General features: G+C 36.7%; 2 protein-coding genes across 8 annotated transcripts; both read right to left on the bottom strand.

The window, feature by feature from the left end:
* Positions 1-484: 484 nt before the first annotated feature.
* On the bottom strand, positions 485-9,912 carry LOC112511166 (ATP-dependent DNA helicase At3g02060, chloroplastic). 3 transcript variants are annotated; one of them, XM_025116670.1, is made up of 14 exons: positions 9,730-9,876; positions 9,174-9,620; positions 8,786-9,011; positions 7,608-7,853; positions 5,858-5,992; positions 4,490-4,614; positions 4,040-4,179; positions 3,737-3,807; positions 3,167-3,328; positions 2,762-2,848; positions 2,391-2,564; positions 2,143-2,187; positions 1,272-1,628; positions 485-835 (listed from the first exon to the last, which is right to left on the bottom strand). In XM_025116670.1, the coding sequence occupies exons 1-14, from the start codon at positions 9,777-9,779 to the stop codon at positions 734-736; spliced, it is 2,367 nt and encodes a 788-aa protein (XP_024972438.1). In that variant the 5' UTR covers positions 9,780-9,876; the 3' UTR covers positions 485-733. The 3 variants fall into 3 exon arrangements, with proteins under 3 accessions (XP_024972438.1, XP_024972423.1, XP_024972430.1); XM_025116655.1 differs by having other exon boundaries at positions 9,174-9,912; XM_025116662.1 differs by lacking the exon at positions 5,858-5,992 and having other exon boundaries at positions 9,174-9,912.
* Positions 9,913-10,584: 672 nt separating this feature from the next.
* Positions 10,585-14,403, bottom strand: LOC112523296 (nudix hydrolase 12, mitochondrial-like). 5 transcript variants are annotated; one of them, XM_025132843.1, is made up of 6 exons: positions 14,214-14,403; positions 14,044-14,129; positions 12,464-12,575; positions 12,188-12,271; positions 11,570-11,719; positions 10,585-11,159 (listed from the first exon to the last, which is right to left on the bottom strand). In XM_025132843.1, the coding sequence occupies exons 2-6, from the start codon at positions 14,112-14,114 to the stop codon at positions 10,911-10,913; spliced, it is 666 nt and encodes a 221-aa protein (XP_024988611.1). In that variant the 5' UTR covers positions 14,115-14,129; positions 14,214-14,403; the 3' UTR covers positions 10,585-10,910. The 5 variants fall into 5 exon arrangements, with proteins under 5 accessions (XP_024988611.1, XP_024988603.1, XP_024988627.1 ...); XM_025132835.1 differs by having other exon boundaries at positions 12,188-12,286; XM_025132859.1 differs by lacking the exons at positions 14,044-14,129; positions 14,214-14,403 and adding exons at positions 12,796-12,853; positions 12,969-13,392 and having other exon boundaries at positions 12,188-12,286.
* Positions 14,404-16,772: the final 2,369 nt, after the last annotated feature.

Here is a 16,772-nt window from a genome sequence, read left to right on the forward strand (position 1 = left end):
TTGATGCAATTACAAATAAACCAAGGAGCCCACCAGAGGTTTGTCTGGGGAGGGTAACATCAATGTAGACCTGACCTCTATCTCAAATAGTAGAGTGGTTCTTTCTGTAAAAACCCCTAGCTTGTGAAAAGTGTAAGAAAGAGAGAGTAACAACGAACCTTAGAATTTGAAAATCTAGATATAAGCAAGCAATGAAACATAAACCCTAACCCCTACCCTCTACCTCTGCAGATCCCTTCCTTTCAGTCTAGATCTTCACCTCTAGTCTGCTACCCTGCGTCTCCAACCAAAGTATCTGGTGTTGGATCAACAATTTTTGTTTTGGATCACCATTTTAACCAACATTTTATGGATAATCAAATCAACTACCATTATGCACATTCACATCAAACCTGTATAAAAAGGGCTTTGTACAATGCCATAAATAATAATAAATAATAAGTAACTTATGATGATAATTACAATAAACCAGCTAACTAGTTACAGAAATATCATGTTCATGTATACTCCACCATCATCAACATGAATCATGCCCAACCCTGTCTAAAAGGGTATGTGGGCTGTGTGCATACACCCCCTACTAGTGGTATAGTTGCAGCATCATTATATGGGTTCGGGTTTAATCTACACGACAGAAACAGTTAGGTTCAGTTAGGTTAAGTTAGGTTAGGTTCCATACCGAGCTGCTTGCTTATGCACCATCTTGATTGCTTCTGGTGAACATACCGCTCCTTTAGTATCTTATAAGGGTCGGTAATGCAGAATGAATTTCGGCTAACAAATGGAAGATCCAAGTAAGGAGCTGATCTCTTGGTAGATCGATAAGTAATTCCGCCTGTCACACAACATATCCATCTCAGATTTGGAATGCAATCAAAAAGGCACACAGTCTTAGAAATATGTAATTATTACACCATTTAATTAACTAAATGACAATTTTACCCTTTTTGTGGAAGGGTGTCCCAGGCTATGCCCCGCAAATTGTGACTGTAAGAGATCAACCTTAATAAACTCAGTGGCCACAATTGTTGAGGACGCCTGAATTGAACCCAGGGCAGATGAGATATTCCACCATATCCCCCTAGGCCTCAACCACTATGCCACAACCCTTGTGGTTAACAATTTTACCCTTCATAATAGAGGGAATAATGAATTTCTCCATCTCATAATTAAGGGTAGAATTGGAAAGTAGTAGGCACTTACTTTCAAAAGTGGACACTTGTTTTGGGATGGAGGGAGTAACAAGTAACTAGAAAAGACGTCTTTTGTACCTTAATTTCGTCTCCTTCAAAGGCAAGCATGTTGCGGTGAACATCTGAGAGCATGGCTTCTGTTATCATCTTGAACACCTGTTCCCCCATGTTTGTTTTCATTCCCACGGTTTTTCCCATGATGTAGATTGTGGTGATCCCAATATCTGCTGCCATTCTCCTCACGTAAAGTTTTTTCAGTAAAACTTCCATGGCGTAAGGCTCTTTTCCATACTGCCTCCGCAGATCAACTGTAAATTGCACCAAGCTCCAGGTGTCTTTTTCCGCAGCTTTCTCTGCATCATTAACTACTTCTATGGGGTTGTCCAGATAATTTATGTACTCTGAAGAGAGACGAGGATTTATATCCAATTCAAGCTGACATAAAACAACAAACAAAATCAACAGACCGATCTACATCCTTTGATTATCAATGACAATCCAACAAGAATTTAATACCATCACCCTCTTCCCCTTTTAAGAATTTAAGCTAATTAGACCCGCTTTGCCCTCATGAGATGCTCAATTCTTGATATGCTTAAATACTATATCTTTGGAAAAATAATGTACATGTGGCTTGTAAGTTTATCAAAACACTATTAAAATAGTACTCCCTCCGCCCCAAAATAAATGTCCACGATGAAAAAGGCACATAGTTTTTAGAAATGTGTAATTATTACACTTTTTAATCAACTAAATGACAATTTTACCCTTAGTAATGAAGGGAGTAATGAATTTCTCCATCTCATAATTAGGGTAGAATTGGAGAGTAGGCACTTACTTTTGAAAGTGGACACCTATTTCGGGACAAACTAACATAGAAATGTGGACAGTTATTTTCGGACGGAGGCGGTATCTTGCATAACCCACATCAGAAGAGGGAATCATATACCTTGACTGATTCGTAAGGAACTGGACGAGTTCGATGTACATCAACCTGGTTTTCAATAAGAACAAGATTTTGCAATTAAGTTAAAGGGAGCAAAGCAGTTGAATGCAACAGGACTGGGACAAAGTAAATCATATTGAAGAGGATTGCAGGAGCTAATGAGAATCCCATAACACAAGAAAAAGTTGCATATTTCAAATATCGTATAAAAGTTAACTGACACAGAGAACCAGAAAGGAGAAACATAATACCATCGATAAGCTCTCAAAAAGCATTTCAAAGAACAGATCAATGCCTACGTTGCCAATATCCCCTGTTTGTTGCACACCAAAAATATCACCAAATCCCCTTATAGCCATGTCTCTTTCTGCAAGTTGTAAGCCTTGACCAAGGTCACTACATTCTTCGAGAGCTGTCAACCTTTTCTGTATTGTTGCAAACACTTATATTTAGTAGTAATATTTTTGTATCAAGATACCCGTCAACAAAGTTTTCCAGATGTATGCAGAAACCAAAACAAATGATGCTAAATGCATCGACCACTTGTTCCCATTAACAACCTTGTTTTGAAGGAATATAGAGCTATTAGTTATGCTAAAAGGAAGCTAAGGAAGTTCCATACCTTTGCTTCTGGAGAAAGTAACAACTTATTAGGATAGAATAGATGAGCGTGAGCTTCCTTATCTGTCCTTCCCACCCTTCCACGCAACTATACCAACAAAGTTATCAAACAAAGAAAGACTAAAAAAACTCAGGACTAGGAAAGAAAGCCAGAGAACTAGATGCGGGAGAGGCATGAGTGTAGTTCGACCAGAAAAATGCATATGAACTTGCGATGGCTGATGAATACAAAACGTCGATTATTTCTAGTAGTAAAGAAAACAACTTTCCAAAACTGATAGAATAGAAAATGATTGATATTTGAGATTTTCATTGATTATTTCCTATTATATCATTCATATATCGTATGCATGTTATAGTCTTTAAGAATACAGCAGGAGCCAAGGGGTGATGGTCAGGAAAGAACCTGATACAGCTGTGCAAGCCCAAATTGCTGAAAGTCCTGGATTACGATGGTGTTAGCATTTTGAATGTCAAGCCCACTCTCAACTATATTTGTGGAAATTAGAATCTTGATTTCTCCATCTACAAATCTTGTCATGATTTTCTCCAACCGTTTTGAATATAGCTGCAGAAAATACAGAGGTGACATTGTGAAATGACCACTAACTCAAAGGACAATAAACCCTGGGGAAAGGGGGCTTGGAGAACCCCGGGGGGGGGGGGGGGAGGGGTGTTGAAGATCTATTATTTGACAAAAGTTGTCACACATGTTTGGGAATTTCTATGAAATGGCCAAATGAAATAAGTTTCTGACCTAACACACTTAAGTCAAAGATATGAAGTTCACTCACCATGGCATAACAAGAAAATGGCTATATGCAATAAAAAAATCCCTTGAATTTAACAAGAAAGTTGCACGCTTGTTGTAATAGTTGATGTTGGTCCAAGGGCCAAAGTTCATTGGTTAACATAATGGGGAAATCCTGCTGCAATTGGTTTACTATTTATTGTAAATAACAGAAAAAAGATTTACCTGTCCATGAGCAATGGCAATTTCAACATCCGGAAATGACTTCTCAAGAAATGACAGCACCTCTTCAAGACCTGCGGATAGTAATAAATTTCATTTAACAAGATCACCAAGTAACAACAAGCCTATATACTTCAAAGATCCCTGGTGAAGTGAAGTGAAGTAACGGCTCTGACTTGAAATAGTCAAAGTCGAAGTCAGAAGCATCTCCATTTCCAAATGCTAGTTAGTTCGACCCATTCAACATTAAGACTAGAGCATATAGTGAACTTGCATGAGTGTGCAATGAGACTTCAACACAGTTACCTTGAATACGAGGTAAAACATAGAAAACCTGGCCTCCACGATCCAGCTCATATTTGATTGCGGATATAACCTTTTCCTCACTATACTCTGAAAGATGGGTTTTTACTGGAACTCTTTGAGGAGGTGGTGTTGAGATCAAGCTGAGAGGAGATGAGAAAGAATTATGATGAGAGGAAAGGATTGTTATTCCATACAAATTTAATGTTTTACTGGTTTCTCAAAGTAAATCATGCTGACCAACATCAAATTGCTAAAAGGTTACAGTCACACGCTTGATGAACCTCATACAAGTAGCAAAAATGCAAATTATTCCAACAATGAAAATTTGCGAAGTTTTCAAACTTAACTAAGATAATTAAAAAGTGTGATAGACCCATGATTCAACTTAATATAAATGTATAGGATTTGATACTCAGTCAAGCAGAAATGCCACACTTGCTAAGGTATTACCTGCAATCACGAAACCCAGTTAATGCTAAATAGAGGGTTCTTGGTATGGGTGTTGCAGAAAGAGCAAGAACATCAACTGAAGTTTTAAATGAAGCAATCATCTCCTTCTGTTTGACACCAAACCTCTGTAAARCAAAGACAGAGTATCTCAGGAATCAAGCATTTTTCATATAGTCAAGCTTTAGAAGAGGATATTCATATATGAAGCTACTGGAGAGACATCARAAATATTCAACTGCAACATCCCACTCAACTTCTTACACAGGATTAGCAAAGAATCTTATAATCTAAAACAATGCTGACTGACGAGAAAATATCTAAATATTTGAATAATGAAACCTCAAACTTCGCAGAATAGATGCAACAATATGTTAATTTTACCAGTTTGGTTTGTATCTTATGTTTAGGTTGCCCCAAGGTGTTGCTTCTTTATGATAGCAAAGACCCCCTTCAAAAGTTAGTTAGGGGCCAAGGTGACATGTAGTTGTTCTGTATGTTACACATAAGTTGTTATGTATATGAGGGCTGCCGTCATTCCAAGACACTCTTCAGTATTGGGTCCGCGTCTGGGCCCTGCAGCGTAACTAGGTTCTTTTTGCTATACTACCTCTAGCCTGTATTTCATGTCTATGGGCCTAAGATATCCAATTTCTGCCTTATTGGGTATCATCCCTAACACTTTCTTTGTAGAAGGCCATTCTTGTTAATAGGAGGAATTAGCTAATTCAAGCTCTTTGCAATCTTTTCTAGGTCTGCAACRACAAAGAAATTTTGCAAAACTGTGGATTCTAGCTAAGCTTCGAATCTTTTTTGCAAGTCAGATGTCTTCTCGGAAACAGCCTCTCTACCTCTCGAGGTAGAGGAATGCGTATATCTTACCCCCAAACCCTACTTCCCGTTGCACTATTGCAATTTTTCATGATCGGAACATGGGTTAGTAGCACAACTTGAGGTAACTTCAAAAAAAAAAAAAAAACTGTGATGCTAGCCATGTTTCCAATAGCACAAAAAAAATGATCTTTACTTCTTTTCTTCTTATCCTACGGTATACGTTTTCAACCTCCCCCCCCCCTTCCTTTTAAATTTGTAGAACAGGCTATCTCAAGCTGCATTGATAAATTCTTTATATCAAAAGGTAAGCACGATTATCCTTGATAAAAACTAGCTTCTTACTCCTGTCTTTAGATTATGTTAAAAAACATTAGAATGAATTTATAGCTACCAGATTTGTGTATCACTANCCCCCCCCCCCTTCCTTTTAAATTTGTAGAACAGGCCATCTCAAGCTGCATTGATAAATTCTTTATATCAAAAGGTAAGCACGGTTATCAAAAAATGTTAAAATGGTAATTGCGAAAGGAGGCAAACCTGTTCTTCATCAACAATTAGAAGACCTAATCTATCATACACGACACGGCTGCCAAGAAGCGAGTGAGTTCCAACAATAATATCCAGATGCCCATGTTCGATCATATGAAAATACTCCTCCCTCTCTGCTCTGGTCTGCATGCTGTAAAAGGTTAGGTCCATAGCAAGGTAACTAGTTGAGTATCATGGCCCTACTTTCCAAAAATGGCAGCACAAGTTTCAAATGAGTTGGAGTGAAGTAAGAGTGCACAACTATAGCAAGTTCATAAGAACTTGACATCTACAATCATTACAGTAAGTAATGAATAGCTGCAAAATATTACACTTAATTATACTCCTTCCATGTTCCATTCCATCAAAATTGCAATGTTTGAAATTTGAATCAACACATAGTTCCATACAAGTGTTTGACGATTAATCATTTGTCCAAGATATACTTCAATAATAAGAGAAAAAGGGATTTTCGTAGACCGTAAGTAAAAAAGAGTAGCATCAATTGTTTGCAACATTGGTTATGGGCAAGTAAGCAATTTTATCTTGTATCCATTTTTCATGATATTATGCATGGATCATGGCGAATTCTTCAGAAAAAATTCCGTCTTCCACAATGGAATCTGATAAGTGAGATTTCGAGTAAGTGTTTCCATAATCTTCTTCTGTCCGAAGAAATGATTCATCGAAATAATGAGTCACCATTGATATCGACACATCTGACAAATGTTCGGGAGTTCCTCTATGCAATCCTTTTCCTTCTTCTTCTTGTTGCATATCTCGTTTGTACACGTCTTCTCTTTGTTTTCGGGGCCTCTAGCGAGTTACAGACAGAGTTCGAAAAGGTCAAATCTTTGATCATTCCATCATCTATGATTGAGTTGCGAAAGCTTCTGGATAGGTATCCTACATCTGAACCAAATTCTTTCTGGTTAAAGAATATATTTCTAGTTGTTCTGAAACAATTAGGAGATTCTCTGCTATTGGGGCTATTGGGTGGTGGTCCCGCTTATGGGGYCAAATCAATACGCTCTAAGAAGAAATATTTGAATATCAATCTCATCGATCTCATAAGTATCATACGGCCCTTCCACTCGGCACCGTCGGATCACTAAGGCCGACTTTCGTCCCTGCTCGACGGGTGGGTCTTGCAATCAAGCTCCCTTCTGCCTTTGCACTCGAGGGCCAATCTCCGTCCGGCCCGAGGAAACCTTTGCACGCCTCCGTTACCTTTTGGGAGGCCTACGCCCCATAGAAATTGTCTACCTGAGACTGTCCCTTGGCCCGTACGTCCTGACACAAGGTTAGAATTCTAGCTCTTCCAGAGTGGTATCTCACTGATGGCTCAGACCCCCCCGGAAGGAGGCCTTCTTCGCCTTCCACCTAAGCTGCGCAGGAAAGGCCCAAAGCCAATCCCAGGGAATAGTGAAGCTTCATAGGGTCTTTCTGTCCAGGTGCAGGTAGTCCGCATCTTCACAGACATGTCTATTTCACCGAGCCTCTCTCCGAGACAGTGCCAAGTGAGAGAAAAAGAGACTTTCCAGTTTTTATGAACATCTCAAAATAAAAACTTCTTGCATTTTCATAGGAGTAGTAGAAACCCAATCGGGCATTACACATTACTTAGGGGCAATCAACTAAAAGTAGGTAAAAGAATAAGAGAAACACTTGCACGAAGCAAATATCTAATACAAACAGATAATAGTTGTTCTTACCAAATCAAACCACAAAAAGTGCTCCAATATAAAAAAGAACACACCTGATATCTGCTCATAATCCCAACCTTGATGTCAGGGTATTTGGAAAATCTCTCTGAGATAACACCAAAATGCTGTTTAGCCAAAACAATGGTGGGTGCTAATAACATGGCCTGCTTCCCAGCTGAAACCACGCAAAAGATGGCACGTTGAGCAACTTCAGTCTTGCCAAAGCCGACATCTCCACAGATCAATCTATCCATTGGAGTTTCTCTCTCTGTCAAATCCTTCTCAACATCAATAAAGGCCTGTCACGAGGATGAAGATTTGAGACTATTATACACTACAAGAAATGGCATTGACATCAACAATAATCCTGTTATCCATATAAAGAGGTGAACTCCCTAGAGTTCTTTAGACACAAATAAGTCCGCCCATGCATTCCCATCTAAGGCTCTGACTACTTCGGTATAAATTTCACTCGCTCAAATCTTTCTTAACTACTTTCCTCACATCAATTTTGGCTGGCGTCTGCCTGTCTTAACAATCTTCTCTTCATACAAGTTTCCTCTTCTAATTAGTGCATTCAAGGTCTATGTTTCCAACTTATCTAACGGGTATTTCCTCAATTTCTCCTCTTGTGTACATGTTTCTCAAAGACCTTGCATTTTGTCTTATAAAATCTAACAAATATGACTAACATCCATGGCATTTTTTTCATCATTTAGTAAAATCTAATCCCAAATAACAACAAAAAATATCATTGCTGACGGCCTCTCTGGACAAGTTTATCACATCATTCGCTTCCATATCAACACTACTGAAGTTGCTGTTTGTGTAGTAAGGATTAAGCTAAAACCTCGGATTCTGGGGCATTTCTCCATACCTCCAATTTTAACACTTTGGCTAGTCTCACTAATCAATACAATATTATTACCAAATATACTACACAACAGTGTATCATCTTACAAGCAAGCTCATGCTCATCCATCTTCTAGTTCAAAATAAGTTCAATTACCTTTATTTTCAAAGACAAAGATTGCTATTCCAAATGTTTTACAGGTTTAAAACCAAAAAAACAACTAACATGTTATATTTACAAAAGAACCCGTTACAAATCAAACAATAAAGTAAAACTCTTCGGTCATCTATCAGCATTATAAAAGTTGGCCCATAAATTATACTCAAACTCTTACTGCATCCTCACCCAAGAAAGAAAATAAAAAAGAATGAGGAAGACCTGTTGCTGATCAGGCGTGGGATCATAAGGAAATTGAGAAACAAATTCAGCCATTCCCGGATTCTTTGGGTATGGAGGCCTCTTCCGTCTTAATCTGTTTAGATACACCTCCATCAAATCAACAACCATCTTCTGAACAGCAACTTTCCCTTTGATCCTTCTCTTCTCCCACCCACTTGTGTCCTTCAGTCTGCCCAAACCTCGAGGCGCTCTGTTTTCATTTGGACTGCAAGAAAGGTCGTTTTAAGGTTTCCAAGCATGAAAACTGGTAGTTTCACATGGTTTGTAACATACAACAAAGAATTTCCGGCAAAATATCGACCAATTAAGTAGTAATCAAGTTGAGGAACTAAATGACAACGAAGAAAAAAGGAAGAAGTATACATACAGATTATAGCGATATAGGAATCGAGAGGCTTGCTTAACAGGGAGCTTAGCCACTCCGTCAGCATACTGTATGTATACGTAGTCAATTGGGGCAGTAGAGCCCTCGGGAATGCTAGGTCTGATTGATATAAAACGACCTATTCCAACTTTCTTATGAACAACATAATCACCTTCTTCAAGAGTGAAAGGATCAACCTTATAACTGTAACCAGCCTCAGCATCAGTAGAAGCACCCATTGTAATCAAATGACCTTTTTTCAATTCCCGCAATCCCCTTTGTTGCTGTTGTTTCACCAGCTGGATGTACTTGTCAACCTCTTCATTCGTTACATTGGCACTGGAATTGGAATCAGATATGTGGTTCGGTCTCCCTGAAGCTCGTTTCGTGGATTGCTCCCGAAGAATCCTTTCGTTGAATATGGAAATGGGGTCATTCTCAGATTCCTGGCTGTCAAACCGAGCAGTACGATTGGGATCAGTAGCGATGGAACTGACACCGGTGAGAGATGAAAACGGAGAGGATGAATAACTCCGGCTGTGGAGGAAGTAGTGGTTACCGAGTGTAGAAGAGAAAATTCCTCTTCCGCCTCTGAGGAATGGCGTCCATAGCCTGAAAGAAGAAGCATAAGGAGAAGGAAGTGGTGGCGGAGGAGAGGAGACGCAAGCTATGGGCTTGACGATAAGAGTAGCCGCCATTGCCGGAGCAGACAACCAGTACTTAAGCCGATAAGCCGAGGAGACAGGAGAATTGTGTTTTCAGCTTATCATTAATAAAAAATTTCTTTCCTATTTTAATAAATAAAAATAAAAATAAAAACATTAATAGAATAGCAAAGATATAACAATTTTAGTACTTTAAGTTATATTTTTTGCAATTTTAGTCCACATTTTAATATTTTGTAACATTCAAGTCTATGCCGTTAGTAACATCCGTTATTTGAAGGGCAAAATGGGTATATATCCTTTGATTTCATCTTCAACTCAAACACAATGAGAATCATCAAGTCCAATTTCTTTCTCTTTGATTTCATTTGTTTTTTAGTTATTATAATGAAAGCCTAAAGACTATTTTTATATCTTAACAAAAATACAAATAAGTTTACTGGATATTAGTACAACTATATTTTCATACATATAGAAAACAGGTTACTTTTATTAAGAGTGATGCAAACGGAAATCAAACTAGAGTTTAGATGGTTCTCCAACATGGGTTAAGCCCATAGGTCGGGATATTGTACATCCAATCCCTTCTGGACCTTGTTTTGGAATGAGATATATTGGATTTGTTTAGTTTGGTATCAGCGTATGATCAATCTTAGAAGATGAATTTCTAAGACTGATGGCAGTTGAAACTTGGAAAAGACCCAACCAACCGCAATGCAAGTTTAACACCCAACATTTAGAATACGAGCATGCAATAATATACAGTTGTACCTGCAGACTGTAGCTTTAATCTGACAGGTAAGGAAGTAAGCATCCTTACATAATTGTCTAAAACTATGTCAAATGCCAAAGAAATACCAACAAAGAAGTTTGAAACCAAGAGGTTTGTGTCATACACTATAACACAATATGATCATCTTGCAATCTCTAATGGGCTATACATCTCTAAATATATGTGCAAGAGATACATGGAGTGTTTCTTCTTACTCGTTCACAAACCCGCCTTTCATCGACTACTAAGGAGAAAAACGAGCCAAATTTACAGCATTTTTTTCAAGCATCAGGGGCGGGAAGGCTACAGGAAGATGCCAGCAGGAACCATGAGACCAAAGGAAGTAGTACTCATAGGTCCATTAACATGGCAATTAGTCGACATTAGTTGACACTCTTCGCCTTCTTGGGTCATTGGCGCCTCTTCTTTCATTTCGACCAGCATCTCGTGTTCCCTCTTGTTTTTTCCGTCTTCCATCACTCTTACAAATTCTCCCAGAGCACTGCGCATCCACTCATAGCGACACAATACGGATGCTTCCTCAATCGCCACCTGTGGCCCAATATGTAAATCGTTTTTCCACACTAGAATAGCATATGGCAAAATGCATCAAAATGCAATGAGGTTTGCATTAATTCCTATATAGTGTAATAAAGATTTTTTTTTCTCAACCAATGTAATAAAGTTTCAAAAATTTCCTATTTTGACCGCTAGCCTGCTAATCTTGTAATATTTGATGACGTGGATGCAAAGTTTATCGTCCCCTTCGTCGTACCTTTTCGTAAACGGGTACCCATGTCAGCATATTAGCGGTCAAAATGAGTTCAAAGTAGAAAATCTTATAACTTTGTTAAAGAGAAAAAAAACTTCTTTACACAAGATAGGAGCTAAACAAAATGTTGTTCTTTTCTAATGCATTTTTCCCCGACTTATACGACGACTTAAATTGACTCCATACTTACCCATTTTCTGTTGCGGTTATGTTGCTCCGGCCATGCTTCAAGCTCCTCGGTCACCTCTAATGCAAACAGGTATCCCTTGCATCCCCCTTCTTCGCTACAAGCTTCTTGTTTGCTCTTACTTCTAAACTCCCACTCTCCAAGAGAATTTCCCTACAGGCCAAGAATCTCAAAAACCGTCTTAGATGCTCAATTCCCATGTTTTTTTCCAGACAATATTATACCATTGTCAACACCCTCTGTATGGGGTAGAGGAAAGATATGCGTACATCTTACAGTCTTACCCCTGCCAAACCACTTTATGGTCAATAACCTCTATACTACGTGGGGTAGAGGAAAGATATGTATACATCCTACCCTACCAGACTATAGTTCCAAGTGGGATAAACTGAGTAAGTTTGGTTTGCGTTTTATTATACCATGGTCAACTCTTGCAAAATAAATTGAACAGTGATACCCAATTGTGACACATTACCAGCTGGTATTATTGCCTTTTGGTCTCCAGTGTCTTCTTAAAATTGCTAATAGTTACACTCATTCAGGTAGTAATTTTTCTAATCGCCAAAATAGCAAGAATTAACGAACACTTCAGATAATTAAAATACAGAACACACAACCTACCTTTAGAATTCCTCTTACTCCAGCTTCCTCTAACGCTTCGCGACATGCAGCTTCTTCAACAGTCTCGTCGCTCTCCCATCCACCCTGAGAATAAGTACACTGAAAAGAATAAGTTTTATGGTGGATGCATACTTAACCAAACCAAACAAACCTAGTATATCCCACCTTGAGGTGGGGTCCGGAGAGGTAAGATTTACACAAACATGATCTCTACCTCAAAGAATAAAACAGTTGTATGTCAAAAGTAACCATATTGAAGCAGAAGAAGATACATACCTTTGGGAATACCATATCATTGCGGTTTGGTGAAGATACCATCAGTACTTCTATTCTGTTCTTCACATTAATGCGTTGGTCTTCAGTTTTGGCCAGTCTGTATGGAATACACCTGTTGTATAGATGTTGATAATAATCACACACTAGAAAGAGCATGCTCTGTTATAAAGGTTGACTGTAGAAAACCATTTGTTTGCAATTGATTTTCTGCTTGCAGGTCAAATAATACCAACAGCAAAGCATTTTAAGAGAAGTAAATGGCATAACTCTCTGATCAGTTCAAGATATCTATAAGTAATTCAACACATAGACAATTACAGTTTGAGTGGTACCCTTGTCCATTGAATGTGGAATTCAAGTAGTAAGCATTGATTAGGCGCATATGAAAACCTGCTACATTAACAGAAAAAGTTGCATTATTTCAATATAATGCCTGGTAGCCTTCCCAAAAAATTTCTGGAGCAAGATTATCGAATTCATGAGCGATGTGGGACAATCTTCATACCAACAGGACCTCCTTCGGGTGGCAACTATGGATGATGGATCTCTTCATCGATGAAGAATGGAGGCTGGAGGAAAGAGTTTGATTTAGAAAGAAGATTACCGGTGTCTCTATGACCAACAAGAGTTCACCTATCTGCAACTTCTAGTGATTTCTGCACTTGCAGGCCATTTCTCCTAAATGACAACAGAAAAGAAAGAATCTACCACCCATATGAAAAGAACCCGGGTACAGCTTTTATTCAGCCTTCATAGATGTTCCCAGTAGCAAAAACTAACCCGACACCAGTCATTCTTATTCTCCCTCCTAATCATAGCCTAATGAATTACATCCAAATTTCGAGCTCAATAACCTTGAGGGTCAATTTAACCGCAAATAAAGGCTAGGTGTTGGCCTCCTTCCTGTAGGTCATCGGTTTGAGTCTCCACAGGTCCAGTCAAGATTTTCTGGGTTGTTATCTACCCATGGGATTAGTTGAGGTGTTTGATAAAAAACTAATATCAAACACGAACTCTTATACTTAGATTAAGAGAAGAATTTATTTTTTAACTTGGTGAACCTGGTAAAAAAGTAAACAGTATCATAGTTAAGAGTTATCAGGTTAACCATTTCTGAATTAAAAATGTGGCATGTTTTGTCCTATTCAAGAACAAAAACTTTTGCTGTAGTTATCCATATATGAAGAATTTTTTTATTGTTGATTCTCGTTGCCACGATAATCAAAGCAGGACCTTGTGAAGGGGAGGATAAGAAAGCAAGTCGGTCATACCATTTGTATAGCATAAGAAATTGAATTCAGAAGAAAGAAAAAAACTAGCACGGATTAAAGGACAAATGGTGATTAAAGTCGTTACTGATTATATAGAATTGCAACCACGTCTGTGTTGGATCTCCAATATTAACCATGATGAATTTCTATTAGCAAGTTTTGAAATCCAAAGAGATTGGTTGATATAAGATTCCTAAGCATCAGGTATTTTAATTGGTATAAAATGTGAAAGAATTCAATTCGATTCAGTTCAATTCAATTCAAATATGATTTGATTATGGTGGATAGATAGATAGATAGATAAGATACCCAGAAACAAGGCGAAGGTTGTTGTCGTAACGCTGAAGATGGCGACCGGTTCTTGCTACAATAGATGACATGATAACCGATGAATCCTTCCAAAAGCACCACGAAATCGATCATTAATTGTAAAAAAAAAGTAAAAAGAAAAACAGAAAACAGGAACCGGTGACGCATACCGTATAAATATACGTGAGGAGGCAAGATCAAAATGGGAAATCCATGGCGGTGAATCGAGAATCCAAAAAGAGTTGTGAAATCAATATCATGAAAGAAGCGATAGTATAAATATGAAGGAGAGGGAGAGGGATTCTCGCGGGACCGTTAAATTGTAGCAACAAAATGTGAATCACAATTCATAATCATTTGATTGTTGTGAACTCCCTCCATTGTTACGTGGAGGTTGATGTTGATGGTTGCATCCATAACTACAAAACCAATGCGTTTACTTGGGAGTCAACCTCTCTCGGAACCTTGTGAATGCTCCCCCAAAGACAGGTCATTCTTTTTTCATATGACTCCAAAAATAGTGATATTAAAATGTAACTTTTCGTTTTATTTGTATTTGGACTTACGGTTTTAAAACGTGTTTGATTGAAAAAGTATCCGGTCCTTTAAGTGGCAACTGATTCATAGAAATATAATTTGTTGGAATTGAAATCCGTAAAAAGAGATTTGACTCTGCAAGAATTAGAATAGAATTTGATGGAATTTGAAGACACGTTTTATTGATAGAAATTTGAAATGAGTGGAATTTGCATGTGTTCATGGATGTGATGAGGACAATGGTGACATGGTGGTGTCGAGGTGGGGGGTAGGTGGTTGTTTGTGACGTCGACAATAATGTGGTGGTGGGTGAGGGTCTTTTTAAAACGACTTATAACATTTGTCACGAAACGGAATTCAATCTTTAACTTATGTCAAGGAATGATCAAATCATTCGACCTTGGAGTTTAGCGGAATCCAATCAATTCAATTTGTGAACCAAACATCATCAAAAAAATTGGTCGAAGAAATTTGTCATTTCAATTCCATCAAATTCATTCAAATTTCGCAAACCAGACAACCCCTTAGAACATCTCCAACATTTATCTAAAATAGAGAAAGTAAGGTTTTTGTTAATAATTTTACTCTAACAAATTATCTAAAATGGAGATTCTATGGGTTTTCATGTCAACTCATTGTCTATGTAGGTTTTTGTTAATAATTTTACTCTAACAAATTAAGTAACATTTTGATTTAAATTTACCTTTTGTACTAGGTTTTCATGTCACCTCATTGTCTATGTAGGTCGTCCTTATGTACTATACTGTTGACGTGACATTTCATATTATGACATTGTACTTTCAAAATTATTTTATTATAGCATCATTGGTTCCTATTATAACATTATATTTTTAGTTTTACTATTTTATTATTTAGACATTGTATATTTAATCAAACATGTTTACCTAAATTTAGTATCTGTTTCTGTTTCTAAATTTTAATTAGAAATTTGATCTCCCAAAATCGAGATTATAACAATGGATAACATTTTGATTTGAATTAAAATAACATGACATAAGTTACCAGTTTTTCATATCATATCATTGTACACATACGATGTCCATGTATAAAATTTTGCTGACGTAACATTTCTTACAGGATGGACTCAATCGAGCAGCCAACCACTTTCCATTTCTTAGTTGAGTTGAACTGTATATTCTCTGTGTTAGTTAAAGAAGATAGCCCAAAGCAAAAGGCCTACAACCAGAGCCTAAAGAAGAAGCTGATAACTCACCGTGACTATTGAAGGCTAGAGGAGCATTGCTAACATGATCCTATTACACATTATATTTTGAAAAAAAAAATTTGATTTTACATATTAATTAATAAATATATTAAATGAAATAGGAAAATTTCTAAATTATTCATTAATAAATCAATATCAAGAAAACTGTAGAACACAATTGATCTCGCTAACATTTTTTAAAAATATGTATTTTTTTTAAAAAGAAAAAAAAGAATTGTTACATTTCTTACAAATATATTTATCTTTAAAGAATTTATCATAGTTGTTTACAAAAAGTTGCTTGAGAATAAATATATTAAAGGGTTAAATGCATAAAATAGCAACCTACTTTCATAAAATTTCTTATTATAGCATTTTACTTTTGTTTTTCTTTATTACATCAATGTACTTTCAAATTATTTTTTATTAAGGCATTGTACTTTGAAAAATCTAACCATAATAGCAATGGGTAACCTGTTACCTTTTAAACCGGTTAACCCTTTGAMTTTTTGCTTGTGTGGCTTTAATAAGTTGATGTGGATGCCACATCATTTTGATGACTTAACTAAAATTAAAATAAAAACMTATTTCAAATTATTATTAGTGATTTTCATTTTTCATTGCTATTATCTAAAAAAATATATCTAAAAAAATATTTACTTTTTTTTACTTTTTCTTATTAAGTTGCATTCAAATTAAATATTCTTAGAGTAAAATATTTATTAAGTAAAAATGAAACATTATTTTCGAGATATATTTTGTTTGTAAAAAAGGTAAATTTTTCTATTTTATGTTATTCAAATAAATACATAATATTTAAAGTTCTCTTTAAAATATTAACGAAATAAATTGTTATCTATAATTTTTTAATATTATTATATTAATAAGTAATTTAAAAAAGCTTAATTAATATAATATATTTATTCGTCAGTTTTTGAACAAATATAATATATATTATTTAAAAGAT

The sequence above is a fragment of the Cynara cardunculus genome, assembly GCF_001531365.2.
Source record: "Cynara cardunculus var. scolymus isolate 2C chromosome LG 1, CcrdV1, whole genome shotgun sequence".
NCBI lineage: Eukaryota > Viridiplantae > Streptophyta > Magnoliopsida > Asterales > Asteraceae > Cynara > Cynara cardunculus.

Bases quoted from the DNA above. Each gene is read 5' to 3' on its own strand.
- LOC112511166 (XM_025116655.1), bottom strand. From the start codon at position 9,868: ATGGCGGCTACTCTTATCGTCAAGCCCATAGCTTGCGTCTCCTCTCCT. The intron at 7,854-8,785 runs GTCTTCCTCATT...TCCTCGTGACAG, and splicing joins CCACGCCTGATCAGCAACAG to GCCTTTATTGATGTTGAGAA. The intron at 2,188-2,390 runs GTATTATGTTTC...ATTGAAAACCAG, and splicing joins TTTTTGAGAGCTTATCGATG to GTTGATGTACATCGAACTCG.
- LOC112523296 (XM_025132835.1), bottom strand. From the start codon at position 14,114: ATGTCATCTATTGTAGCAAGAACCGGTCGCCATCTTCAGCGTTACGAC. The intron at 12,287-12,463 runs GTATGTATCTTC...TATTCTTTTCAG, and splicing joins ATGATATGGTATTCCCAAAG to TGTACTTATTCTCAGGGTGG. The intron at 11,720-12,187 runs GTAGGTTGTGTG...CTTGGCCTGTAG, and splicing joins GAGTAAGAGGAATTCTAAAG to GGAAATTCTCTTGGAGAGTG.